The sequence below is a fragment of the Camelus ferus genome, chromosome 18 (assembly GCF_009834535.1).
Source record: "Camelus ferus isolate YT-003-E chromosome 18, BCGSAC_Cfer_1.0, whole genome shotgun sequence".
NCBI classification, from domain to species: Eukaryota; Metazoa; Chordata; class Mammalia; order Artiodactyla; family Camelidae; genus Camelus; species Camelus ferus.
In genome coordinates, this window is record NC_045713.1 from 6,478,630 (window position 1) to 6,505,710 (window position 27,081).

The 27,081-nt window shown below is 55.2% G+C and overlaps 3 protein-coding genes across 3 annotated transcripts; 2 read left to right on the forward strand and 1 right to left on the reverse strand.

Moving 5' to 3' along the window:
* The first annotated feature begins 1,562 nt into the window (after positions 1-1,562).
* Positions 1,563-10,423, forward strand: NAT16 (N-acetyltransferase 16 (putative)). Its single transcript, XM_032461038.1, is given in 14 exon segments — positions 1,563-1,567; positions 2,589-2,981; positions 6,484-6,520; positions 6,522-6,572; positions 6,574-6,744; positions 6,746-6,808; positions 7,543-7,767; positions 8,419-8,455; positions 8,458-8,585; positions 8,587-8,671; positions 8,674-8,726; positions 8,728-8,845; positions 8,848-8,941; positions 8,943-10,423. Coding segments are annotated over 14 exon segments (1,482 nt in total). The 3' UTR covers positions 8,965-10,423.
* A 3,168-nt stretch (positions 10,424-13,591) lies between these two features.
* On the forward strand, positions 13,592-18,711 carry VGF (VGF nerve growth factor inducible). The gene is made up of 3 exons (XM_032459644.1): positions 13,592-13,960; positions 15,610-15,829; positions 16,336-18,711. Exon 3 carries the CDS (start codon positions 16,356-16,358, stop codon positions 18,207-18,209), a length of 1,854 nt encoding a protein of 617 aa, XP_032315535.1. The 5' UTR covers positions 13,592-13,960; positions 15,610-15,829; positions 16,336-16,355; the 3' UTR covers positions 18,210-18,711.
* Positions 18,712-19,427: 716 nt separating this feature from the next.
* AP1S1 (adaptor related protein complex 1 subunit sigma 1) lies at positions 19,428-25,710 on the reverse strand. Its single transcript, XM_032459645.1, has 5 exons — positions 25,568-25,710; positions 23,524-23,702; positions 22,787-22,895; positions 21,698-21,835; positions 19,428-20,389 (listed from the first exon to the last, which is right to left on the reverse strand). The coding sequence occupies exons 1-5, from the start codon at positions 25,568-25,570 to the stop codon at positions 20,342-20,344; spliced, it is 477 nt and encodes a 158-aa protein (XP_032315536.1). The 5' UTR covers positions 25,571-25,710; the 3' UTR covers positions 19,428-20,341.
* Positions 25,711-27,081: the final 1,371 nt, after the last annotated feature.

A 27,081-nucleotide genomic window follows, 5' to 3' on the forward strand; every position in this document is an offset into this window, starting at 1 on the left:
GCCAGCTATGAGACCTAGCCCAAGTTATGGAGCCTCTCAGAACCTTCTTTATTCATTTGTAAGATGGGTAAACAATCTCACCAATTCTACAGTGTTGTGAGGATTAAGCGGAAGTGCTTTGTAACCATTCTGGGTGGTTCTGGGCCTCTAGACATCACCAGGGGTAAAACGTGGCCCTAGAACCCAGGTCCGTGAAACCAGGGCTCTCACCTCTCAACCAGCAGACCACTCCTTTATCCCCCACCAGCCTTGACCTTGGCCAATTTCAACATACAGTAGTACTGGGTGATAGCCCACCTCCCTGCATCCTGAGAGCACTTAAGGATGTTGGAAGTCTCTCCTTCTCTCTTGCTGGGAGGGGCAGCCTGGAGATTAGTCATTTTTCAACTTCTTGCCACCACTGCCCTCTATCATCCAGGGGAGTCAGATGGACGAAGTCTCAGCGTAGTGATATTGGAACCCGGTGGCTTTTGATTGGCCCAATGAGCAGTGACATCTTGCTTCTGACTGGCTTGGACATGAGAGATTTGGAACTCTGGACAGCTTTCAATTCTGATTGGTTGAGGGAACTGGGGATGGGTGAATGCTGGACCAATCCAAGAGTTTCTGGTGGCAGAAAGAGGCTTCCAGTAAAAGGGGAAGGATTAGAATAAGATTGCATCTACTTTCAGTAACTAGTGACTTTTTCCTCCAACACCTTTAACTTAAAAAATTTTTTTTAATTGAAGTATAGTTGATTTACAATGTTGTGTTAATTTCAGGTGTACAGCAAAATGATTCAGTTATACACACACACATATATACATTCTTTTTCAGATTCTTTTCCATTATAGGTTACTACAAGATATTGAATATAATTCCCTGTGCTATACAGTAGGTCCTTGTTGTTTATCTATTTTATATATAGTAATGTGTCTATGTTAATCCCAAACTTCTACTTTATCCCTCTCTCCCTTAGTTTATTTTCTATGTGAGCCTATTTATGGTTTGTAAATAAATTCATTTGTATCATTTTTTTTTAGATTCCACATGTAAGTGATATCAAATGATATTTGTCTTTCTCTGACTTAACTTCACTTAATATAATCTCTAGGTTCATCCATGTTGCTGCAAATGGCATTATTTCACTCTTCTTTATGGCTGAGCAGTATTGCATTGTGTGTGTATATATATACACACACTACATTTTTTTTACACCACATCTTCTTTATCCATTCATGTGTCAATGGACAATTAGATTGCATCCAGCTTTTTGAGGTGCTTTTCCACAACTGAACATATTCCACTTTCACTTCAGCTTTGTGAGATGCCCAGTGTGTTAGCAGTCCCAAAAATCAGAAATGGGGAAGCCTTATTTAAAAAAAAAAAAAAAAGAAAGAAAGAAAAGGTTGGGTGACTTAGTTCTTTATTGGCCTACTTGGCCTTGATCTCAAGAGAGGATTCTGACCCCTTTAACCCTTGGTGTGGCTTTGTGTGTGGGAGTCCAGGAACAAGACCCTCCTTGTCACATTAGCACAGCCAGTGGGATCAGATTACCAGGTTATGGAAAGTACAAACCTGGAATGAGGTAGGTGAGAGATCAGCTTTGGTGCGAAGGGGGCATCATGGGAACTGGCAGGCCCTGATGGGAGGACAAGGGGTCGGGGTGGGGGGTCATATCCTCAGGAGAACTTAATATTCCTTGCAGCACATAACCAGTTTCTAAAGAACTTTACTTTCACATCCACACTTTCCTGGCTCTTTACAAATAGAACTGCAGGTGTTTAATCTCACTTTACGCGGGTGGTGGAAGCCCCCCAGGAGTTAAGAGCCTGGGCCACCAGCTTGTTAGAGTCAGGAGTAGCGCTGCATTTACTCCTGTTCCAGGTTCACACTTCACTCTTCCTCCCACCCTTCCTCCACTCGCCTAGGGTAGCAAGGGTGCCACGCTGTGTGCCCAGAGGTCTGTGTTCCTGCCGGCACTCAGACGGAGGTGGGTGTATCTGGAAGTCTTTCTGCTTGCTGCCCCTCGGGGGCCTTGCTGCCAGATGGCTTGTGAGATACGCCCAGCTGAGTGTGACCTGAGACGGCCTGTGCACCCTGGGAGGCAAGGCTGCTCTGAGACCCCGGGGAGTGGTGGCCCATCTGATCCCTCTTGGCCTCCCTCTGCTCCTTTCAGCCTCTCGGCTGCTGCCTCTTGATGTCTTCCCTTCCCGATCTTCCTGGTCATTTTCTCCGACCAAGTCCGTAGGGTGTTCTGCCCCGCGACCCCTTTCCAGCTGCTCTTACTTATCTGGCTGCTGGAGGTGACGTTGAGGGAGGGTGACCACTGGATAAGGGGAACTGCGGGGCGCTGTGGTGGTGGTGGGGCTGTAGAGGTGCTGGGAACGCGGGGCAATAACTAAGCCAGCAATCACCCCCTCTACCAAAACCCAAGACACCTCCCTACCCTCAGTCCCGCTCCCCACTAGGACAAGGGGCGGAGTCCCGTCTTTGGAGCTTGAAGCCACTCAGCAGCAACCACCGAGGGGACCGCCCCGCCCCGCGTAACTCCACTTTCCCACGCGCCCTGTCACCCCGCCTCCTCTCCCCTCCCCCGTCCCCTCCAGCCCCCTGCTGCACCCGAGTCCGCTCCAGATCCGCTCCGGGTTTCCTCCGCGTCGCTGGGGTCTCCGCCCTCCGAGCCGCCGCCCCGGCCTTGCCGGAGCATCGCCGCGGGAGCGAAGCTCACCGCCCGAACCCCGAAGCGCTGGGCGTGCTAGCCCGCGCTCGGGATTGAGCCGCGGCACAGACCCCGCGCTCCAGACCGAGCCGCAGCGCAGACCCCGCCTTAGCATCCAAATTCCGAGTTGGGACCGGACGGCGCGGCCAGGTCCCCGCGCGTCATCGGAATTTGACCCTCGGGGCTCTCAGGTGACCCCTCTCTCGGCACCGTTCACTGTCTGCGCGGCCGGCCCCGATCGGCTTCTCAGCATCCCGGCCCTGGCCGGGGCTCGGGCGAGGTAGGGGGCCGCCGGTCTTGGGGGCTGGGAGCTGGCGTGCTGCTCCGCCGTGGAATCCGCGCAGCGGAAGGCCACGCCCCCCTATCGGGGAGAAAGCCGCCGCGCCCCCTACGGCCCAACCCCTCCCTGTTGGGTGTCCTAGATACATGAAGCCTGGACTTCGCCTAGGTGGTCAGAGGCGCTTTCCCTCTTCCACTCCTTCATCATTTGGCTCCCGCCTGTCCCCAGAGTCTGGTGTCCGGGGGGAACCCTGCCAAGTAGACAGCTTCCTTTGAGAAGGGAGGAAGCCTGCTTTCCCGGAGACCCGGGAAGACCTTCTAGTACAGCAACCCCCTTCTTCATGATCGTGGCCCTCTGGGGCACCCCCTCTCCCCAGCTCGTTGGTCCATCTTCCTCGCCCCTGCCTCTGCTCACTTTATCTTGTCTCCCCTGCCTCTCTTCTCTAAGTCTGTTCTCTTTCAGCCTCTTTTCTGGTTTTCTCCTCCCCCTGACCCTTTCCCCCATTGCACACCTTCGGGAGAAGGGGCCTTGTCACGCTGTTTTCTATTCATGTTCTCCTTGGGGAGGGGGTGTGTGCTGGGACTTTTTTTTTTTTGGCATCTGCTGGGCCTTGAGTCACGAGGTGTCATGTCTGTGACTCGGTATCCGTGCCTCCTCGTGCTCTTCTCTCCCATCCTCTCCCACCCTGCATCTCCCTGTTGCCTTTGTCTCCTTTCTGCCTCGGTTCCTGTTCTTTTTGCTCTCTTCTTTGGGCGCTTTGTGTAGCTAAGTCTCTTTGTCTCCGTCTCTCCTCTCTCTGCTCCCTCTGCTCCCTCCTCGAGCACAGAGAAGCTGCGACCTCAGGGCTATCACTATTTCAGGTGTGTGGAGTTGGGGAGAGGTCGGTAGTGGGGTGGGCTCCCGGCATGCCCAGCGATGACTACAATCGTCCCGTGGCCAGAGTGGATCATTCATATTTATGAGATTGAGAGAATGGATACAAGGATGACAAGAGAAATACCATCCCTTTTCCTGGAGCCTGTTTCAGGGGGTGCTTGAACTAAATCTCCCACAGTGCCCTGGAGGCACAGGGCTTCCTCGGCCTCTGCCTAGACACCTACTGGGAGTTATAATTCAAGGAGCCAGGTTGGAGGGTGGGAATGGATCGGAGTAGGGAGCAGGGGTTGTGGGGCCAGCTGGCTGCTTTGGATTGGCCTGGGACCTCTGACCTGCTGTGTTCCCAGCACCCACTCCCCCAGGGTCCTTGGAAACTTTGTGTCTCTTCAAAAGTGAATCAGAGTAGAGTGCTTGGGAAGAGAAGATGCAGGGTGAATTGGCAAGCTCTCCCCTTCTTTCATCTGACCCTGGGAATCAACCACCCCCCTCCACAACTTTATCTGAGCTGTAGACACACTCTTTGGAAATGATAGCCTCCCCATCTTAAAAAGAGGAGGGAAACCCAAGCCTAATGTGTTGGTCTCTATTGGGTGTGTTCCAGTCTACAAGTTGCTCATATTCTGCCCTCTTCTAGGGGCAGTGGGGGAATTGCTGGAGTTACCACTGAACTACCAGCTTGTATTTTTCAGAGACCCGTGAATTGCTGGTGAGGTTGCCTGGAAAGGGAGGCAGATGGGAGCCTCAAGCTCCCATCTGCCTCTGGAACCCATCATCTGCAGAGCCTGGGGTAAGGAGTCTGATTAAGCTGGTTGTTGGCATAGGAATTGCTGACAGTGGGGAGAGGGCAGTGGGGGTTCCTGACACAATCCCATCCTGGTTCTGAGTCACCTTAACCCTCAGCACTTGAGCCCTTAGGCTACTGCCAAGGACCCAGTAATTCCTACCCTTACTCCTAAGGCTGGAGTTGGAGGCCCAGTCCCCCCCCCCCCAAACAGGGTCTCCCCACTGTCCTTGGAGTCAGGAAAACTTAACTTTTAGCCTGGCTTTGCCCAAACTGAGTCAGTCACCTTAGGCAAGATCTTAACCATCAAGGGCCTTAATGGATTTCCTCTCTGTGAAAGGAGTGGCTTGAACCTGATGGTTTCTAAAGGCCCTAGCAGGGGCTTAAAGGTCCTGAGCCTGCACTTCTATCTGCCCTCTGCTGATGCTGGCCCGAGCTGTCTTACTTCACTTCAGCTTACCTGGGAGAGCCTTATGCATCAGCATCAGACTGGAAAGAAAGAGGGAGATGGAGCTCTTGTTATGAGGCTTGTTTGCATAGGAAGCACTCTGTGTTTACTTAAGCCGTGTTTGTGGTTTAGAAGCTAAACTCACCCCTAAACCACCCCTTGGTGCCCCTGCTGGTCCCTTCTCCCAAACCCAGGTTGTGTTCTTGAGGGAAAAAAGTCTAGCCAACTCAATATCACCCCCCACAAAGTAGCTGATCTGTGTGTCCCCTGAGATATTGGCTACTGAGGCTTATGTAGGTTCTGTGAGGGGACAGTTATAATTGACTGAGAGAGGATGGGGATTTGATTGGTTGATTTGGTTGGTCTGGAGGAGAGAGGGCTGAAAATGAGGAGGCATCCGAACTTGGGGAGGGGGCTTTCTCGTTGGCTGTGTCTCTGGGTGCCAAAGTGGTGCCAGATCCCAAAAAGAGGACTGACTCAAGAAGGAGATCCTGAGGAATGGGAAGACCAGGGATGGACTGAGTGGGAGGTGGTGCTGGGATTATAGGGAGATATTTCAAAAAAATAAGAAAAGAAGAACAGAGAAAGACTCCATCTTTGGAAGGGAGGTAAGTGGGGAGGGGGCATTGGTGGTCATTTTGTTTGCTAGAGCTCCAACAAAGCTGTCTTCAAAATGATCATCTAGCCCTGGAGTGGAGCCAAGTCTCCCTCTGGAGAAGGAGGGAACAGGCTCAGAAAGAAAAGGGTGATTTTGATTAGCCTGGGAGGAACAGCTTGAAATTTTCTAATGGAACTGTGCATCCATCCACTCCTTCAGCTTATGTTTAAATACGTGCGTTGGGGGGTGGGGCACTGGGGCAGCGATGTGGAGTGATCTGGGGTCTACACACCGCCCCCCATCCTTTGCCCTGAGAGGATAAATGGCAGTGGTGGGAAAGGGGAGAAGAGTTAAACCCTCTGTTTCTCCCTCTCAACCCCTCCCTCCTGCCACCTGGGGAAGAGGGCTCTGGGAAATCTCCCGTAGGGGTAGCAGAATTTCTTTTTCATGTTCTTGCAGAGAGGTGGTGAGACTCTTGAGGGGATGCCCCTCCAATATCCTCCCCCCACCCACTGGCCTCCTCTCCTTAATCTGAGTTCCTAGGGGGTGATGAGGAGCTCATGGGGTTTTGAATGCGGGAGTTCCAGAAGCATCCTGGAGGGTGGAACAGGGCAGGATTGGGGGGTCTGAGAGCTGGAAGAAGGAGGGGAGCTGGAGGCTCTCGATTCCCAGGGTCTGGGTGGAGAGCGGAGAAGGGATGTTTATATATGTAGGAAGAGGTTGTGGGGACTCTGTGGAGGGGGCCAGATGCAGAAGCAGGGGACTCTGATGCTGGTGTTGGATTCTCTCTTTTCTGCAGGGTAACGAAGCTGGAAGCCAGCTGTGGTGGAGCCACCTCAGAGGTCAGAGGTCCCTAAGCCGGAAAAAGAGGCCAAACCAGATGCGGAGGGGCACTTAGGGATCCCTAACACAGGAGGTCAGGTCCAAGTCCAGGTCCAGATCAGGGCCTGAGATGGAGGCTGCGCCTTTGGACTTTGTGATGGTCACAAAACAGGAGTTTGAAGAGGTGATGGCCATATCCTAGGGCGTCTGAAGTGGCCTCGACTACCTTCCCAGCCGCCTACCACCTCTCGCTCCGGGATCCGGACCCCACGGCAGTGCTGGCCAATTGCAACCGAGGAGTGGTGAGAGCTGGGGGGCGGAGCTCAGGTGAAAAGGGGGTAAAGCCACGTTTGAGTGCATGGATCTTAGGAAGGAGAGGAAGAGAACCTCACCTCAGCCCTCTTTCGATTGTTCAGGAAATAGAATCGGCTTTGGAACCAACAAGTAGGGCGTGCGGATCCAGGGGCCCAGCCAATGAGAAGAAGGATGGGTGGGGGATGTGTAGAACTCAGAATAGTGGAGGAACGGGAGGGACTGATGACAGCTTCAGTATTTGAGGATTCCTTTGAGGAGTTTATGCGGGAGCACAGAAAGTGGGAAGCAGACAAGAGGGGGTAGTCTGGGGTGGAAGCAACTAGAATGGGATCCGGACTACTGAGTAAACGGAACTCTCTGGATGCGGAGAGCAGAACCAGCTCAGAGATGGGCTCCGGGGCTGAGCTTAGAGGAAGCCGGGCGTAGCAAGCTCCAGGGGGTGGAGCCAAAGAAAGGGGCGTGGCGAGTGGGCAGGGACCTGGTGTGCGTGGAGCTCGAGCATCACAAGAAGTGGAAGACGCCTGCGAATGATTTTTCTGCCGGCTCTTGGAATCCGAGACCTAAGTGCTGAGGAGAGCTCCCTGGGCAGGCCCTGGTCTGGCCTGGCGCCCAGGGTGGTGATGACAGAGTGCTCAGCGTTCGGGAAGAGGCGAGCCCCGTGAGCTGAGTCTTGGCTGGGTCGGAGGTGGGGCGTGGTCCCCCTAAAGGCCTCGGTCCGCAGGTCGAGCTGAAGGCGATGCACGTGATCGACGTCGGGGAGACGGCGCTGGTGGAGGGGCTGCGCGTGGCCCCCAGGGAGCGCGGCAAGGGCGTGGCCGGGCTGCTGGGGCACTTCTACTCGCAGTCGGTCAAGCGACAGCACCCGGGGGTGAAAGTGGCACTGCTCACCCGGGACAACCAACTGGGCCCCCAAGAGCTGAAGAAATACCGCCTAATCGCCAAGCAGGTGAGAAGGACAAGGGAGATAGGAGGGCAGCGCCTCTCTCCGGGAGCCTCCGGGCGTTTTCCCCTCAGCGCGCACCCAGTGACTGGCTTTCTTTTGCTGCTGGCTTTGACGAGTGGGGGCGCCCATGAGCCCTGCCCTGGGACTCCCAGTCCTTACCCAGGCCCTTCTGCCCAGAGAAAGTCAAACAGCTCCCCACTTCCAGTCTGTAAACGCTCAGTCCTTACTTCAGGACGTTGGAGCCCAGGCGTGCGGACCTCCATGACCCTGCCTCCCCTACATCGATCCTGCCTCCCTTCAGGGACCCAAACATCCTAATCTGAGCCTTTGTCCTTCCCCTCCTCCTCCCCCATCCTACTGACTGATCTGCTTCCTTGGCTTCCACTCCCCTCAGAGACCCGGGGCCCACATACCCAGTTCCCTGACTACTCCACGTTGATCCCGCCTCTCCTGGGGATCCAGGTATTCCGAGGCCTTGCCCCTGGTTCCTCGACGCTCTCGCATACCCTACTCCACCCGGCCCCACACGGTTAGGCCTTCCGAGGGACCCAGGTGGGAGCCCCCAGGGGGCGAATGAGGGAGTGCAAATGCCAAGAGGCGCCGGGCTCGCAGCCCTTCCGCCGCCTGCCCCGCGCTCACTCGTGCCTCCTGCAGAGCATCCTGTTAGTCCAGTTCAACTCGTCGGAGCTGTTGGAGGAGCTCGGCTGGCGGCGCTGCGGGCCTCCGGCATCTTCTCGCCGCTGCCCACCGGGGCCGTGTCGGAGGCTGGCAGTGACATGGCATGCCTCCTGATGTCGCCCTCCGTGCAGCGCGACGTGCTTCCCGGGCGGGACCATCCAGGATTGGCAGCCCTACCGGCTGAACGAGAGCAACCTGCGCTGACTGGCGATCAAGGGCCTGAAGTGGCGGGACTGCCTCACGTGATCACGCTGTGCACTGAGCCCCTTCCCCAACCTACAGGACCGCGAAGGCACAGGGCGCTACCTCTACATTGACGCCTTCGGCAGCGACGGCGCGCAAGTGCAGAGCCAGCTTCTATGGCATCTGCAGAGCCAGGCCCCACGCCTCGTCAGCCTCAACGTCTGTGCCAGATCATGCTGGCGCCTCAGTTGTTGTCGCAGCTGGCTGACTTCTGCCAGGTTGGCTTAGGGCTCGAGCTGGTCAAGGGTTATGCCGAACCTGCTGGAGGCCGACATCTGAGGCCTCTCAGTTGGGAAGAAAGAAGGTGCCCTTTTGATCCACCTTCTTCCGCAGATCCCCGGACAGCCCCGCCTCTACTGTTTTCTAGCTCCGCCCCGTCCCCCTGCCCTTGGTAACAGGCTCTGACGCCTACCCTTACCCGGTGCCCAACACTCCCCTCCCTTTTCCCCTTATCTCTGTCTGCCATCTTGACTAGCCCCTCAAACGCTATTGCTCACACCCTGATCTGAACCGCTGGGTTTGGGGAAGCCACTTGCGCTGCTGTTGTCCACACTTTCCCTTTCCTCGACAAAGAATGGGTTCCTTCACGGGCTTCAGAGCCTTTATCAGTCCTTGCCCCCGCCTGGGAGTAAACTCTGCCCTTTCTGGCTTCTCCCTTCTTCCTCTTCGCCGTGAATGGAAGCTGGCAGAAGTGTGTGCAATACCCAGCACCCAGCCAGAAGCACAGTTGCTCATTACTTTTCTTCCTCCTGCTCTTTCTCAGGCCCTCAGAGCTTTCCCTGCGCCCCTCTCCTCTGCGCCATCTCACCCTCCTGTACCTGGACCTCTCCTATTCCCCGTTGCCCATTTGTCTGCCCCTCCATTCCCCTTCCTCTTCCCCATAACCTCTTCACTACCCACCCTGTGTGTAGTATGCAGAAAGAGCCTGGAACGGAAATAGATTTATAATGCCCCACCCCCATTTAGCCCCTGCTTACACTTTTGGTGATGCATCTTTCTGAGGCTGCCTCCTCTGACTAGGGTTTCCTCCAACTGCATAATGGTGCTGTTTTGCAGTCTCCCTCCTCTGCTTCAGGGGGTTCTGGGTGGAGAGTTTGGTGTAGTGGAGGGCAGGTCCCCCAGCCTGGTGCGAGGCTGTCTCCTGGTTCTAACCAGGTTGCCTTCTAGTGCAACTGGAACCCCTACTCCCAGATATTTCTAGACACCCCTACCACCCACTTGTCCCTTTATGCTTTTTGTGGACTTTGACGGTCTTCTATTTAAATGCAAGTAGTAACTGCTGCATTTGCACAATGATGTCTCCTACACGGGATCCTCACATGTACCACAGAGGGATGACATAGAGTTTCAGAAAGATCCAGGTGACTTCCAAGTCACTCGTAGTAGCTGGGAGCCTGGCAGGGACTAGAACCAAGGTGTCTCAAGCCCAGAGCATGCTTCAGAACCTCACTGTATGTAACGGGGTAGCTTGAACTTCTTGTTGGACAATGGACAGTTTCTAGGGATTTGTTGACAGCGAGCACAGGGTTCTCTGGAGATGGAATGAAAGACGTGGACAGAGGAGGGCGCCAGCAGGCGAAAGAAGGTGGACAAAGAGGACAGCCTCTGCTCCCCACTGTCCCCAGTTCCAGCTGTGCTGCTCTGCCTTACTTGGCTGCCTCCTGCGCCTGGCCATGCTGCCCTCCTCCCTGTCCCTTCAACCACAGCTGTATTGCAATAAAACGGCCCCTTTAGCCCACCCTCCGTGTCTGTTTCACTTCTTCTCAGTGGGGAGGGATGAGCTGTACTGTCCTCCCCTCTTCCCCAGCAGCCTGTATTAGAGAGGATCTCTAAGCCCTGTGGCAGTGAGGCTAATGACTTCCTGGAGGGGAGATGGGGAGGGCTGCTGGCCATTGCGTGCCCCCACCCCCACCCCAGCCAAGCTGCAGAAAGAAGTGATTGCTCAGAACCGAGGCGGGCAGCAGCGAGGCACCTTGGCTAGCCCGGGGCCTCGCTTTCCCCTGGACCTGAGAGACCACTGCTATCCAAATTTTTGCTCTTCTCGCAAGTTCCCCTTGGCATCCAGGACCAGCCTCCCTCATTCCTACGATCTAGGCTTCTAACTCCCAGCTCTCTCATGGCCTATGCTATGCTCTCGCTTTCCCCATTCCTGGGTGGGCACCGCGCGGATGGGGAAGAGGTGGAGGGAGCCTGGGCGCCGCCCCGCGGGAGACGAGCTCCGGATCCACGGAGACTGCGATCCCGAAAAGTAACACGCGGGGGCGCCAGGACGTGTGCGGACGCGGGCGAGGCAGCGCAAGGTGGTTTCCGTCCGTGTGAGTGTGTCCATGGGCGTCTTTGTGTGTCTGCGTTTCTGTACATGTGTGTACGAGTCAGGGGGGTCTTTGGGAGGGATGTATTTGGAACTAGGTGCCTGGCGCATCCCAGAATCAGGTACTCCAAGTGGCTTCTTGATGAGGATGCTTGATATGTTACTATGTACGTGTCGATGGGGAGGCAGGCGACTGTGTGTTGTCGCGTGTGCAAGGCATAGCCTGTGAGTCTTGGATTTTTGAAGTTACATTCCTTCAGGGCTTTTACCCCCTCCCATCATCCAGTGTAAAATGAATTGAGAGCTCTCAACGCCAATCTCCATTACCCTGGTCACATCTTCAGCATGTGTCTGGGAGACTCTGCTAGGCTAGGTGTGACATTGTGTTTGTGTAAATGGGCGTGTCCCAGAATATCACTGTAACTCTGAATGATAGTGGTGTGTGTGTGTGTGTGTGTGTGTGTGAGAGAGAGAGGGAGAGAGAGAGAGACAGGTGGATGTTGGAGGGGGTTGGTTTAAGATTATGGAAGTACACAATTTCCTTTCTCTTGTTAGTCTGCGGATACCACCTTCTTGTGTGTGTACATTTTCCTTTCTTAGTCTCTCCAGTTGTTGTCTCTCTTTGTGTCTCTCCTCATCTCTGTCTCTCTCTCTCTCTCTCTTCCTTTCTTGGTGACTCATCTCTGCGGCTTTGCCCTCCCCCGGCTTGCTGAGTCTCCCCTCCCCCACCCAGGAGTGGGTGGGGGTATGAGGAAATGGGACCCCAGGACTAAAAATCAGGGTGAGCACCCCCTTCCTATTACTCATCATTCCCAAACCGACCAGTGGCCCCCAGACCTCTCCTAGTCCCTTTCCCAGGACTCCCACCCTACTGAACTGGGGTAGGCAGGGGTTAGGGCAATGATGCTTTCTAATGGGACCATTTCTAGGAGGACCTTCAGCACCATCTTTCAGTTCAAAGTGGAGACCCCTGCGTCTCTCACAAAGTGCCCCCTCCCTGCCTGCCCCCCTCATCGCTGACGCATTGAAAGGCTGCAGAGGTGAGTCACCGTTTGGGCAGAAGGGAGGAAGAGATGGGACAGTAAGCTATGGGGGCCCCCAAGCCCCTGCCCTTTTTTTTCTTTCCCAAACCTTCTCAGGGAAAAGACCCAGTGCTCTGCCCCCTTCGCCTTGTTTTCCAAATCTTCAGCTTGGATCACTACTTAGCTGGCCCCCATCTTCTCCTTCTACCCTCCCGGAGTGTGTGAGATTCAGAAACAAAGACAAAGAGATGGATTTATACAAACAACTCAGAGCAAACACCAGGCATCCCCTCCTGGTCCCCATCTCAGCGTTGCCTTTTCCAGTTCTGTCTCTCCTTTCTCTTTCCTGCCACCTCCCTCCTCTCCCCAGTCCCAGTAACCGGTCCCTAGTCCAGCTCTTTTCCAGAAGCCCCTAGATGCAGCAGGGTATGAAGGGCACAGCACATCTTTGAGAGGTGGGGTGTGTGTGAATGAGTGGACCCAGGTAGGGAGCTGAGATGGAGGGAGGTAGAAACAGACCCAGAGATTCAAAGTCCATGTGGACATAATCCAGATTGTGGAATCACCAAACCGATTGCAGTTGGCTTCCACCTCACTGCCCCTCCCCCACTCCATGATAACTGAAGACTCTTGGGATGTCGATTTCTGAGAAGCTCCCCTGGACTTCTTGGCTGAGTGGAAGAAGAAAGGGTTGGGAAGAATGGAGGAATGGGGGAACACTCTAAAACACAAGGGGCAAGACCTGAACTTAGGGGCTGCAGATGAGTGGCTAGGATCCTGAGGTTTTCCTGCACAGAAATCTAGAGATGAGAGGAACGTGGGGAAGGAGCAGGCAAGATCAAAGGCATACAGAAACCCGCATAACCTCTAATATATATGAACAGGCATGGAAGGAGCCAGAGACATGCACAAAGACACACATGTACACACACATCTTATTGACACACCAAGCCAGGCACATTTTTCAGACACCAGCAGATGCCCAGACTGGATGCATTCAGACTCCCAACCACACAGATATAGGGGCATTCATAGAGATCCGGACCCACACACACTCACGCTTAGATACAGACACCTAGAAACAGATCAAAACACAGACCCCACAGATTGGAAGAAATTTTTCATATTTAACTTGCAACACTGCTATGCCCATCCACTCTCTAACTGGTTAAATACACACTTGCCCCCCCCCATTCCCTTTCTTTATCTTTCCCCTACATGTTTCATTAATCTCTGTACACACACAAACACACATGTACACATATGTACATGTACACATAGGTGCATGTGCGCATACACAAGCCCACAGGAACAGTTTCTCTAGATGCCTGTCTCCCTTATCTCACACTTGGTCTCTTAGCCCCATCAGCCTCTCAGTCTGCCCCTCTTGCCTCTCTCCCTCCCTCTTTCCTTCCCTCTTGGATGGCTTCCCCTCCCCCCACCAGATGTCTGAGCCATCTCTCTCTGAATCATCCATCTCAGGAAGGTAACGTGACCCCCCCCCTCCCCATTCCACTGCTCTCAGTTAAATGGCTGGGAGAATAAGGGGGGAGATGGGAAGAGGAGGAAGAGGAAGGAGGGGAAGCCACAGGGGATGGGGAGGTCCTAGATAGTTTTGTGTAGAGGGGGTGGGTTGGGGGGCGTTAAGGCAAAGACTTGAGTCTGCAGTCCCCTCCCTCCCTCCTTTCGTTGGCATCTCTACAGTCACCTTGGTTCTCAGGTTTTTGGTTTTTTTTTTTCTCTCCTTTAGCTTGTTCTTCTACCTGTTCCAGATGCCTGCCTTCCTGCCTCCCTCTCCTGCCCCCATCTTTCTCTTTCCTCTTTCTCTCTACTCCTCCCCACCTCTTTCCCTGCAGAGCGGATGGGCTGATGGGCTTTCTTCTGGGAAAGTCGAGCCACTGATGGAACCGAGAAGCCACTGCTGGCTATAGAGGGAAAGCACGTGAGTGTGTGTGTGTGTGTGTGTGTGTGCAGAGAGAGAGGGAGAAAGGGGGGAGGGAGGGAGGGAGAGAGGGGGAGGAAGAGAGAGAGAATGAATGAGGGTCAGTGCTAGGAAGAGATGAGGAGGGGGTTGAGAACTGTCTCTGAAAGAATCTCTGAGCTCCTGACAGACAGCCCTGATTCCAGTTTGCAGAGCGTAGGGCTCCGGTGCCCTGCGTGTGCCCATGGACACCCCTGTGTCCGCAGTTCTTGTGTGTCTGGCGTGTGTCATTCCACTCCCCCCTTTCTCTGCCCACGCCCCCGCGCAGCTCTCTGCTTGCACCGCAGCCCCCTCCAGCCTCCCTCCCTCCCCTTCATTCCTGCAGTGGCTTCTCCCTTTGCCTCCCTCCCCTCTCCCCTGCCCCCCTCCTCATTTCCGTCCTCCCCCCACCCCCGCCCACGTCTGGTCTCCCTTCACTGGACCCGGCTCGCTGATGGATTCTCTTTGCGCAATCTGTGCGTCATCGCCCCCCATCCTCCCGGAACCTCTAACTGTCCAAGACCCCAGTCCCAACCCCTCTGGCAGGAGACGCGGACGAGGGGTATGGTGGCAGAGAGGGCAATCTCTGACGTTGCACCCCCCCACCCTCCACCCCCCCGCATCGCGTTCAAACCTTTCTTTTAAGCAGTGGAGAGAGATGAAGTTGAGTCACCCTGCCCCCACCTGAGCAACCCCCTCCCCACCTGGTCTGCTCTCGTCCTCCAAATGTCCTTTGGTGGTGGTGGGGAGGCAGCGAGAGGGGAAGAAGCAGGAGGATGGTGGGGCGAGGTGGGCTGCAAAGGGGCACAGCGGGGACGCCAACATACGCTACAGAGTCAGCTGGACAGAAGGACAGACACACCTTTTTCTCCAGACACGCACCGACCATGAATAGACACGACACAGGCACACACATCCTCAATCTTTTCCCCTTCTCTTCCGACTCGGACTCTTTCCGACGGGATTACTCAAACCGCAAGATCCACCCATATGCCTCGGCCCAGAGCCCGCACCCCGCACCGCAGACCCGCGGACAGCGCCCGCAGGCGAGCACAACCGTCCTTCCTCTCTTAGGTTCACGCTGTCCTTGGGCGTGTTCCCCACGGACGGTGCAGTCGGAGGATGAGTATAGCCCCCTCCTCAGCTTTGGACTCCTTATTTCCCTCCTTCCCTGTATAGATCTCCTACTGGGGCCCAGTCAGACGTTGGGAGTGCCCCCACCTTATTCCGCTCAGCGACGCGGGCTCCCGCCGCTGCAGGTTGCTCTGTAACCCACCCTCCCGCCTTGCAGCTTCTCAGCATCCACCCTTCCATTCATTCTGCCATTCATTCTGCCATTCATTCATTCATCCTTTCTACTCGTCCCTCCTTCATTCATTCATAGCCCCCTGCCCCGCCCGCCTCGGCATTTCATTCATTCATTCATTCATTCATTCCTTTCCCGGGTGCTAGGCTAGCGCACGCCTCTCCAACCGAGGCCTGCAGAGCGCAGGCGCAGGCCGGGAGAGGCACGCATTCTCCAATCGTTGGGTGTCCTCCCGCCTCTAGGCGCCCGCCCGCTTCCCCATGAATGAACATTGACGTCAATGGGGCGGGGCGAGCCCACATGACCCACCGCTCCTCTTTATAAGGCGGCAGCGGCGCGGGCGCTGTCCAGCGTGCTGAAGCCGGAGCGAGCGAGCCTCCCGAAGCTGCGCCGACTCAGCTGAGCCCAGCCCACTGGACGCCAGACCTTGACCATCGCTCGTATCTCAGCCACCGCTTGGAGCCGAGGCGGACGCGTCCTGATCTTTCCCTGTTCCCACCCCGCCCCGACCCTCCTCTCCACCTCCCGCGTCGTGACACCAGCTGGTAAATACTCTGCTGTCCGTCCCTCAAACCCTCGGCAGCCGTGGGCGTGAGGGAGGGCTCTCTCTCGCCCCAGATGGGGGTGTTGAAAACACAGCGGGGAGCCCCCGGTAAGGGTCCCTGGTAAATGGGGGAGTCGCCGCTTTTTTCTTGCTGCTGAAGTCGCCCACGCACCATCCGGGGAGTCCTGTGGGGAGGGAGCAGAGATCCCCCCCCACCGCCCCGGTATCCTTGCTGCTTAGTACGTGGGCGCTGGCAGTGAAATGGCTCAGGGAAGGGGGCGAGGAGGCACTGGGGGAGAGAGGTTTGCGGGCGTTTTCCCATTTACACGACTCCAGAGATCGGCACAACAGCTTCCTCTTTTGCTCCTAAACGTCCCTCTTCTGGGTAAGGTTAGGGGGATAAGGGAAACCCCGGATTTCCCGATTAAAGGTGGGGGAAGGGAATATAAAATCAGAGAGCAGAAAATTCTTACAGAAACCCTTTCTTTGGTCCCTTCTATTTTTCAGTCTCCGGCAATCCTTTGGTCATGAAAGCACTCAGGTTGCCGGCTTCTGTTCTCTTCTGCTTCCTTCTACTGATCAAGGGGATGGAAGCAGCGCCTCCGGGGCACCCTGAGGTGCAGCCACCTCCCCCCAGCTCTGAGCATAAAGAGCTGGTAGCCGGGGACGCAGTGCTCGGGCCGAAGGATGTTAGCGCCCCAGAGGTCCGAGCCGCTCGAAATTCAGAGCCGCAGGACGAGGGAGAGCTTTTCCAGGGCGTGGATCCCCGGGAGCTCGCCGCGGTGCTGCTGCAGGCACTCGACCGCCCGGCCTCGCCCCTGGCGCCCGGTGGCTCCCAGCAGCGGCCAGAGGAAGAAGCAGCAGAAGCTCTACTGACCGAGACCGTCCGCAGCCAGACCCACAGCCTCCCGGCTCCAGAGACCCAGGCGCCCGCGGCCCCGCCTCGCCCTCAGACTCAGGAGAATGGTCCCGAGGCGGGCGACCCCTCCGAGGAACTCGAGGCGCTAGCTTCCTTGCTCCAGGAACTGCGAGATTTCAGTCCGAGCAGCGCCAAGCGCCAGCAAGAGACAGCGGCAGCAGAGACAGAAACTCGCACGCACACGCTGACCCGAGTCAACCTGGAGAGCCCCGGGCCGGAGCGCGTGTGGCGCGCTTCCTGGGGAGAGTTCCAGGCGCGCGTCCCGGAACGCGCGCCCCTGCCGCCCCCGGCTCCCCCACAATTCCAGGCCCGTAGGCCCGAGAGTGGGTCCCTTCCCGAAGCCCACCAGTTCAGGGAAGGAGTGTCCTCCCCCAAAACACACTTAGGTGAGGCACTGGCACCCTTGTCCAAGGCGTACCAAGGCCTGGGCGCTCCCTTCCCCAAGGCGCGCCGGCCGGAGACCTCACTCCTGGGAGGCTCTGAGGCGGGGGAGCGCCTTCTACAGCAAGGGCTGGCGCAGGTAGAGGCCGGGAGGAGGCAGGCAGAAGCCACACGGCAAGCAGCGGCGCAGGAAGAGAGGTTGGCCGACCTCGCCTCCGACCTGCTGCTCCAGTATTTGCTGCAGGGCGGGGCTCGGCAGCGCGGCCTAGGGGGTCGGGGGCTGCAGGAGCAGGAGGAGGAGCGAGAGAGCGAGAGAGAGAAGGAGGAGGCGGAGCAGGAGAGACGCGGCGGGGAGGGGACGGTGGGGGAAGAGGACGAGGAGGCGGCGGAGGCGGAGGCGGAGGCGGAGGAGGCGGAGAGGGCGAGGCAGAACGCGCTACTGTTCGCTGAGGAGGAGGACGGGGAAGCCGGAGCCGAAGACAAGCGCTCCCAGGAGGAGACGCCCGGCCACCGACGAAAGGAGGCCGAGGGGGCAGAGGAGGGTGGGGAGGAGGAGGACGATGACGAAGAGATGGACCCGCAGACGATCGATAGCCTCATTGAGCTGTCCACCAAACTCCACCTGCCAGCGGACGACGTGGTCAGCATCATCGAGGAGGTGGAAGAGAAGCGGAAGCGGAAGAAGAACGCCCCTCCGGAGCCTGTGCCACCACCCCGGGCAGCCCCCGCCCCCACCCATGCCCGCTCCCCTCAGCCCCAGCCCCCTGCCCCGGCTCCCGGTCGAGACGAGCTGCCCGACTGGAACGAGGTGCTCCCGCCCTGGGATCGGGAGGAGGACGAGGTGTTTCCCCCAGGGCCCTACCACCCTTTTCCCAACTACATCCGGCCGCGGACACTGCAGCCGCCTGCTGCCTCGCGCCGCCGCCACTACCATCACGCACTGCCACCTTCGCGCCACTATCCTGGCCGGGAGGCCCAGGCGCGGCGCGCCCAGGAGGAGGCGGAGGCGGAGGAGCGCCGGCTGCAGGAGCAGGAGGAGCTGGAGAATTACATCGAGCACGTGCTCCTCCGGCGCCCATGACCGACCCCGGCCCCGCCCCCGCGCACCACAGCGCGCGCCGCCGCCCACCCTCCGTGTCGTTCCTCTCCCCTCTCGGTGTTTGCATGCGCCCGGCCCCGCCCCTGGCCGCCGCCCGGCCCCGCCCCACCTCCGCCCGCGGGCCGTCCCAACCCCCGGGCTGGGCTGGGACCCGTCAGACTCTTTCGTGGGTCGGAAGTCCCCAAACACACTCACTGGTGTCCCAGGGCCAGCCCTGGCGAGCGGGTGGTTTGTGTGAGTTCCCTGCCCCCGCAGGATCCCGTCCCCACCTAGTCCCCCCTCGGATGTCCCCGTCTGAAACCGGAAAAAGCGTTTCCAGTTGTGTAAGGAAGTGTCTGTCTCCTGCCCTTTGGGTCTCCTAAAAGCCTCGCCACCCTCTCTCCATCGCTGTGAATTTACCCCTTCTTTCCCTACCCTGTTGTAAATACCCCTCACGGAGGAAATAGTTTTGCTAAGAAATAAAAGTGACTATTTTATTAGGACTTTGTTCTCGGTTATTCACCCGTCCCCTTGGGCCTGCGTGGTCCTTCCCAAGGGGCGGTGAGGGAAGCACCAGCCAGACACCCAACTCCTCTGGCTCAAAAGTGAGGGTTGAGTGGTAGAACCTCAGCCGTATTTGAGGGGTAGAATAGGTTCACATATTCTAGGAAACCTCAAATTCCACTTTCAGCGTGGGGGGGGTTAGTCACAGGTCTTGATGCAGAAGCAGAGGATAAGGTGCGGCAATTCTGGGCCATGGGAAATTCTTTGCATGATCCCTGGGCCACCTAGGTAGTCGCACAGACCCTGTCGCACCTTATCCACCTTCTTCCCTTAACTGCTCCTAAATTCCCTGGTCCTTTGTACTTCATAAGAAATATGGGCAGGACGGGTTAGCAGCCACAGAAACAACCGATTCTCAAGTCTTTTCTAAGCATAGGGGGTGGAATATACCCTTGAACTCCTGAGTCACCTCCCAAATGAAACTAAATCTGGCAAATGAAATTTTCCACAAAGAAACCTCAGAGGAATGAAACCAAGTCCCCAGGAGTTGTTCCTCCTAGTCTGAAGGCAGCACAGGGAACTGGAGGCACCTTGGTCAGTGGTCTTGGTTGTGGTCAGAGGCACTGAGCTCACAAATTTGTCTGGGGAGAGGTGCTAGGTAAAATACAGGACACCCAGTTAAATTTACATTTCAGATAAATAATGGACACATTTGCATAGGGTACACTTATCCTAAAAATTTATTTATTAGCATAACCAATTGAACTGGGTGTCTTCTACTTTTTTTTTGTTTGGCCCTAAATCTGGTAGCCCTAATTCCGGGGGCATGTGGAGTGGGTAGTGTTCCCTTCTCGTCCTGACTGATCCCAGCAGCCCTGCCTTCCTTCACAGAGCCTAAAGCAGGCAAAGTCCAGAAACGCTTTTCCATTTATTTCAGAGGAAAGGAAATAAAGTCAGACACTTTCCCCACCCCACCCCCTTAGCTCCTGCCTCACCCAGAACATGGAGTGAAGGAGGGACAGGGCCCAGTCTTCTGTAAAGCCTGCCCTTCCCCCAGCCCTCCCTTCCCTCAAAGTGGCAAGGTTAGAAAAAAATTAACTATGCTGTTCCTTTTCTGGAACTGGACAGAGGCCCCACTGCAGCCAAGAAGGAGGGGGAGGGGGCAGAGGAAGGAAAGGACTTCCCCCTCAGGACACAGAAGTCCCCCTCCCAGGCAGAGAAGCTGCCCTGGCTGCCGTGGGGAGGGGTGGAGGTAGGTTATGGGGCAGGGCGAAGAGAAGAGCCCTGAAAATCTTTTCCCTTTAACCTGACATATTTATATATTTACAATTATGGGGGTGGGGGAGTTCATGGTGACATTAGTTCTTCAAAGGCAGGGAATGAAAGCCAAATAGCACCCCCAACTTGGTTACATTTTCCTGCCTCCTAGCTCCTAAAACTTTCAGTGGGAAAGGGGGAAACAGGAGGTAGGGGGTGGAGGGAGGGAATGTTTGAGGGTCCTGAGCCCACCACTCACTGCAAAAGAAGGGGAGGCAGTGGAGGCAGAGCAGCTGGGTCCCACCAAGAAAAGGGCCACCGATGCCTGGCCTCTCCACCAGCTCCCCACATCTCCACGTGGCCCCAGGCGGGGGCTATGCCAGACCCATCTCCTCCAGCACACTGCGTGGCGACTCATCTTCCTAAGGCAGAGACAGACAGAGGGTGACACACAGACACCAGGAGAGACAGGCGGGGGTAAAGGAGAGGAGGGTGGGCAAGACAGCGAAGACAGCGTAGGGGAAGCACAGAGAGACACGGGGAGGGGAGAGAGAAGCCAACGTGAGCCCAAGGCTGGAATACCTGGGGACCTTTCAGGGGAGCTCCCCAGCCTCCCAGGACCATGCCCCAGAGCCAACCATGGCAAGGAGCAGGGTCCAGATTGAGTCCACCACCACCCAGAGAAACCCAAGGCCAGGAGCTTGGTGAGCAGGGGGCTTGGCCTTAGTATCTGAAGGGGAAGGGAGTAAGGCTGGGTCTGCAGGATGGGAAACCTGCTTTCCCAGGGCTGGGGGTGGCAGATGGCTGGGTAGGTCCTTTTATTTTTTCAGAGTTGGCAGAGGGAGTAAGAAGTTGGCATTAGGTCCGTGAGGAAAGGTGGACCAGACTACAGAGAGATGAGTCATGAGGGTCTGAGCAAAGTACCAATAACAGGTGTGTGTGTGTGTGTGTGTGTGTGTGTGTGTGTGTGTGTGTGTGTGTGTGTGTGAGAGAGAGAGAGAGAGAGAGAGAGAGAGATGGGGGAGTGGGACTGGTGAAGTGGCAAGTTCGATTCTGTCCCTTCTCCCACTGCAGGCAGGAGCACCCCCCCATGTCTCCCCCTCCTCAGAGCCAGCTCTGGCCGCCTTGCTCATCATTGCAGGTTCTGGTGACTCATCTCCCTGCACCAAGGCTCAGCAGTGGCACAGCAGAGAGGGGGCAGGCAGTAATGGGGTGAGGGCGGGGGTGCTGGAGAGCAGGCAGAACAACAGCCAGGCGCCCTTGACCCCAGCGCCCCCATCCCTGCAGCAAAATTTGCTTCTGAGAAGCAGACGCTTTGAGCATGAGTGTGTTAAAAAAAAAAAAAAAAAAAGAAAGAAAGAAAGAAAAAAAAAGGGAAGACACCAGGGAAGAAAAAAAGATCTATCATCTCCCCTTTTTCCAATTCTCTGAGCAACCCTGAATGCCAAGAGAAGCATGGAACAAAGGCCATTTGGCTGGGATGAGACATCCTGTGTCTTGGGAGAAGGAGGGGAGAACTGGCACAGCCCTACTATCTCCCACCAGAGTAGTCAGGGCTTGAGGGCAAGCTGGCCAACCGTGCACTGTGGGGGCCAGACACCACAGGGAGGGGGGGCCCCTGCGCGGTGGCGGGAATAGGGCAGCTGGGGCTGGCAGGCAAGGTGTCCAGGGGAGGGAGGGCACCCTCTGCCACGGTACTCTTCCTCCTCCTCACTGCCTTGCGCCCATACCTCCTGGAGCAGGTCTGCCTGCTCGATAGCCTTCAGCACGCTCTTCTTGGAGGTGTCCTGGACATCACCCCCCATCAAAAACTCATCCAAGATGAAGTAGGCCTTCTCAAAGTTGAAGATGATGTCCAGCTCACAAACCTGGAATGAAGGGGAGAAGGCAGAGCTTACTGTGGAGGTGCAGCCCCACCCCACCTGAAATCCCAGCAGCCCCGCCTCTTTTCCCATCCTGGCCCCAGGCCTTCTTGACCACTCCTCCAACTCCAAGCCCTTAGTCCTTGGTTTGGCTTTTCTTGCTCCTCTTGCCTCTTTCTCTGTGATGATGAAACATTAGTGGCTCTAGTCTACCCTTGACTGTGACTCCTGTTGCCTTCCCCTCAAATGTGTGACACTGCTCCCACTGGAAGTGGGGCTAGCTCTCTGCCCTTGGCACTGAGACAGCGCAGAGGAGGAGATTCCAGATCCTGGAACTTGAGTTCCAAGCAGTGCTATGTCACTAACCAGCTAGCTGTACATGCCACTTAATTTCTCTGAGCCTCAGTTTTCTCATCCAAAAATGGAGACACCGACACCTACTCACAGGAATGGAATGAGGAGCAAACAGGAGAACCTGAGAGCACTCTGTAAATTGTTAAGTGGAATACAAATTATGGAATTATTACTATTTCCCAACTAAGATCTGAGCTGACTGCCAATGCCTGGGCAACAGCCCAGATCAGTTAATTCAGAATTTCTGGGGGTGGGACCCAGGCATGGCTATTTAAAAAAACAAAAACAAAACCAAACCTCCAGAAGATTCCAGAGCTAAGTAGGTCAGGAACCACTGATAAAATCTGAACTTGGCTTCTGTCCTTGTTTGAGAAGTCTAGATGGACTGATGGAGTGGCAGATTCTGGTCCCCATCCTCCTTCCTGGGGCTGATTAAGAGGCATGGCTAATAGGCTTAAGGCTTAAGGAGGGAGATTAATTACTGTTCTCATTGCTCCAACTTCACCTTTCCCGAGTCTTCTAGGGCAGAGGCTGGAAGGGTCCCAGGGTTTGGTAGAAAGAGGGGATTGCCTGGGGGAAACTGGGGTGGGTGGGGAGACTTACGCTGCCGAAGTATTTGTCCAGGAGCTCCACGTATCGGTGGATCAGCTCCAGAGTGATGAGCTCATTGTCTTGGCCCTCGATGGCACAGCAGAAGTAGAGGCTGGCATATCTGAAGATGGCGACACAGGAGGGCTAGCTGGGAGGGCTGCTGGGTCTGCTTCAAGACCCAGGGACCCAGGCATGTGGTGCCAAACCTCTCATTTCCCCTCATTTTCAGTGTGTGCCCCTATTGGACACAGGCGGGGTGACCCCAGGGTATGCAAATAGTAACTCATTCAGCCTCTTAGCGCCTCTCATAAACACAGGCAAAGACGCAAGCTCTTTCCCTCTTGCCCTCTGACCTGTTCACTTTGACTCAGCAAAGTATCTTGAGTCAATTAATTCACCTGCTCAGAGAAGGAACCAGAAACGGGGTGTGTGTGTGTGTTGGGAAAAGTGGCACAGAATCCATGACTGTTGAATGAGGCTGCAAGGGACGTGTGCAATAGACAAGATAGAGCCTTTGGGACAGAGGTGTGCACGTGAACTAGGCTTGAGCAAAACCAAAAGGGAACAAGGATTTCTTCACGGTGAATTTGCGAAGGAAAGGCAGCTGGAGTTCATCACTGCCCTCCAGATGGCCTTAGCTCTCAGCTCTTCCTGACCTAAAGGACAACTTATTTCTCAGCCATTGGAACCCACTGCCAGACCCCAGTTAAGCAGGATCCAGGTGGTACTGACAGAAGGTGGGGAATCACCTCTTGTAGACGACTTTGAGGTCCCTCCACTCCAGGAAGCTGCACATCTTAGGCTTGCGAGCCAGAACAACCTGCATAAGCTCCCGAACCATCTTCTTTCGCTCCTTGTCTGATGTGGCCAGGTACCATTTTTGCAGCCGCAGCTTCCCCTGCCGGCTGAACAGCAGCATGAATCGCATCTAGGGGGCGGGAGGGGGTGGAGTCAGAGCTGACTCTCAGAGATTTGTTTCTCCGAGCTTGTTTCCTCTATAAACACACAGCCCCAAACTCATCTCATCTAACCCATCTCAACTCATAGCTCCTACTTTCTTCAAAACATCAGCCCTTGCTGTCAACTCCAAGTATTCCCAGAAGCAGGTGTCTTTCCTTCAGGGGGTGTCAGAGTTTCTGAATCTTATCTTTTGGGTTCAAATCCTGGCTCTACTGGTTTGAGTATTTTGCCTTGGGCAATTACTTTCTGTGTCTGGGCTTCTGTTTCCTGATGTATAAGATGGAAATAATCAAAGTACCTACCTTACAGAGTTGTTAGGTGGGTTAAGGGAGTTTTTATATGAAAAAGTACCTGGCACGTGGTAAGCACTATAACACGTTAGGTGTCACTATTCCCTGACTTCCTGTTTCCTAATCCTGTTTTCCAAAGGTGGGTAAAATGTTAGCACAGTGACAAGCAGCCTGTACCTGATGTCAAAGAGATGTCTGTTTTCTTCCCTGCTCTTTCTATTCATCACCACGCGGAAATTAGGCATTTTGCCCCTCAAGAAGCTACCTCAATTCTGCCCCTCTCCCGCCCCATTCTAGCCATACACCCTTCCTGGTGTCCTCAGTACACTGCTCTCCAGTGCTAGTCCTATGTCCAAGGGTATCCTTCATGTCAGCACATGGTACTGGGACCCCTAAACTCCACCTTCCTCTCTTCCCAACCATCCAGGCATTTGGCTACTGATATTTCTACTTTTTTCCTTTTAGGAAGCCTCCTGCTACACGCCCACACCTCCCCAGATATCAGGTGACCAATTTCCCTTTCAGTTCCTCAGTTAGGACACAGCCATTCAGGGTGGCTCACCTAGGGAATGCCTGTGGAACAAAGCACAAGGGGGTGGAGTGGGGAGGAGTGCAGAGCCCTCACTACCCGGTGCACACCCCCACCCCCACCCCCGCTTCCCAGTTCCGGAGGGTCCGGGCCACAACACTCTGTAGCTCTTCTCTCCAAGTACATTACCAGGGCTGGAATCCTGGGTGTGTGGAACGTTACTACTTTAGTAGGCTAAAGATCAAAATTCAAGAGAACTGGGTTTTTTGGTGGCGGGGATGGAGAAGCGCTGCTAGCGCGGTGGGAAGGCAACATAGGGGCGGAAGGGAGCCGCGCGCGGCTAGGATTAGGGGTGGGCCGGGGCGAAGGAGCAGGAAGACGGAAGGCCTGGATTCCGGAAAGAGGAGGGGGTGGGGGGCGGAGAGTGAGGAGCACCAGAACCAGGGAGCCAAAGCCCGGGTCCCGAGAGCAAAACCTCGAGCCAGCTTGGCTTCCCCACTTTACCCCAGTCTCTAGGTGAGCTGGGCGACAAATCGAGGCAGGACGTCCACTCCTCGTACCCGGAAATTATCCCCTCCCACACGCCGCCCTCCCCCCCAGCCACCGCTCCTCTCTGGGCTGCATAGGGGCAGAGGGTCTTGGTGACCAACGACCCCCGCTGCCTCCCTCCGCCAACAGGCCCCGGAGCCCCTAATTCTCGGGCGACTTCCTTGCGGCAGTGGTCAGGACCCCCTGGATCGCGACCCGCGCGCTCCCCTAGGCTCGGGACGGTCCCGCTGCCCTCTAGTCACCTCTCTCGCCCCACAAATGTGCCCCCTCCCCGCCCCTTCCTCCGAAAGCCATTTCCAGCTGCTCTTCTTTCCGAGGCCGGCAGCTCACCCGCCCAGGTAAGTGAGGGCCTCTGAGGACCAGAAGAAGACAGAGCGGTTCACACAGAGGGCGGCCCCCAAGGACCCCCGCAGGTGCAGCCCACGCCCCTTGGTTCCCCCTCCCCTCCCTCTTTGCACAGCCTACCATCCTGCAACCTCCGGCTCTGCGCGTCCCTCTTCGGCCACCGTAGGCGCCAGCTCCCCTCCCTTTCTTATCCTTTCGCCTTCTTCCCTCCCTCTCGCTCGAAGCCCCGCCCCGTCCGCCCCAGCCTAGAGAACCAAAGCGTTGCGTAATGCGCAGGCGCCAACGCTGAGGGGCGCGCTGGTGGAGCTGGAGGCGGAGAAGCGGAGCCATGGCAACCAGGTCCTTGACTTCAGCTTTGAGTAGCTCTGTCGTCTTGGTAACAAGGCTGTCTTGTGGGCTGGTTGGAGGATGGGGGAGGAGGACAATGAGGTCCTCGCGCTTTGGAAACTTGGGGAGAAAAGGCGGGAAAAGGGGTGAGAGGTGGGTGAGATGACCATTGGAGTTTGTGAGCAAGTAGGGAGGTTTAATGGAAGGGGCGTGGGCGATTGAGAGCTAGCAGGGTGGGGATTGTCTGTAGGGAAACAGGAATGAGGAGGAAGGGAAGACAAAAGGTGGTGGTGGGGCAGGCATGAGAAGAGTATGGAGCTCAAAATACATATCTACCGAGAACCTGCTAGATGCAACACTCTCTTAAAGAGAAATGTGTAGATAATGAGGAAGATGAGAAACAAAAGAGAAAAGGAAGGGCTGATAGAAAAGTGATGTAAGGAAGAGGGGGAGAAGGATGAATTAAGGCGAAAGAGGAAAAATTAGAGAGATTCTTAAAAGGTTAGCATGGGTCAAAGCTGAAAAGGGACAGTTGTAATCTAGACACAAATGTAAATATGAGAAGAATGTAGATTGTAATACAAGATTTTTTGGCTGAGGATGTGCATATATGAGTGCGTATGCTTGTGTGTATCCGTGTAGTAAAGAAATTTGCTTATAAATAAATGGATACGAAAGTCTTATATTTTGTCATGCTGAAAACTTAATGACATATTTCTAGATAATTATTGATAACAAATGGTGCTATTATTTTTGAGTAGCACTTGAAGTAAATATTGGTAAGGCCCTACCTATCTCCACTTTGTGTTCTTTTTTTTCTTACTCTTTGTTATGGAGGTAATATGCTTTAGTTGCAAGAGGGTGGACCTCACTCACCTGGAATGCAATCTAGTCTCTGGTCCTTAATGTATAGTCTCAGGTGGGTCATTTAACCCTTCGTTACCTTGTTTAAAAAAATGAGGATATCAATACCTACTTGTAAGTCTGATTTGAGGCTGTATAGAAAGTATCTGATATGCTGTAAACACTTGATATTGGTAGTGATTACTACTATTTGCCTCTTTCTTCTACTGCTTTTCTTCTCCCTTTTTCATTTCTTTTTCTCCTCTGCCTATATCATAGGCTTGCCAATGGCATAGATGTTGGCTGAACTTGGCATTATTTTTTAGGTTAAGAATAATATCAATAAAACAAGTTGTTAGAGTTAGAAAGGGTAAATCATTACAGAGTGAAAAGAAGGAATGGGAGTGTGTGAGAAGGGCAGAAAGCAAAACCATTACATGTGCTCAAGGGGGAGAAGAGAAGAT

Excerpts from the sequence above, each read along its gene's own strand:
- VGF (XM_032459644.1), top strand. The coding sequence starts at position 16,356 with ATGAAAGCACTCAGGTTGCCGGCTTCTGTTCTCTTCTGCTTCCTTCTA.
- AP1S1 (XM_032459645.1), bottom strand. Across the intron at positions 21,836-22,786 it reads TGGACAAATACTTCGGCAGC|GTTTGTGAGCTGGACATCAT; the intron begins GTAAGTCTCCCC and ends CCTTCATTCCAG. Across the intron at positions 20,390-21,697 it reads AGGCAGACCTGCTCCAGGAG|GAAGATGAGTCGCCACGCAG; the intron begins GTATGGGCGCAA and ends TCTCTGCCTTAG.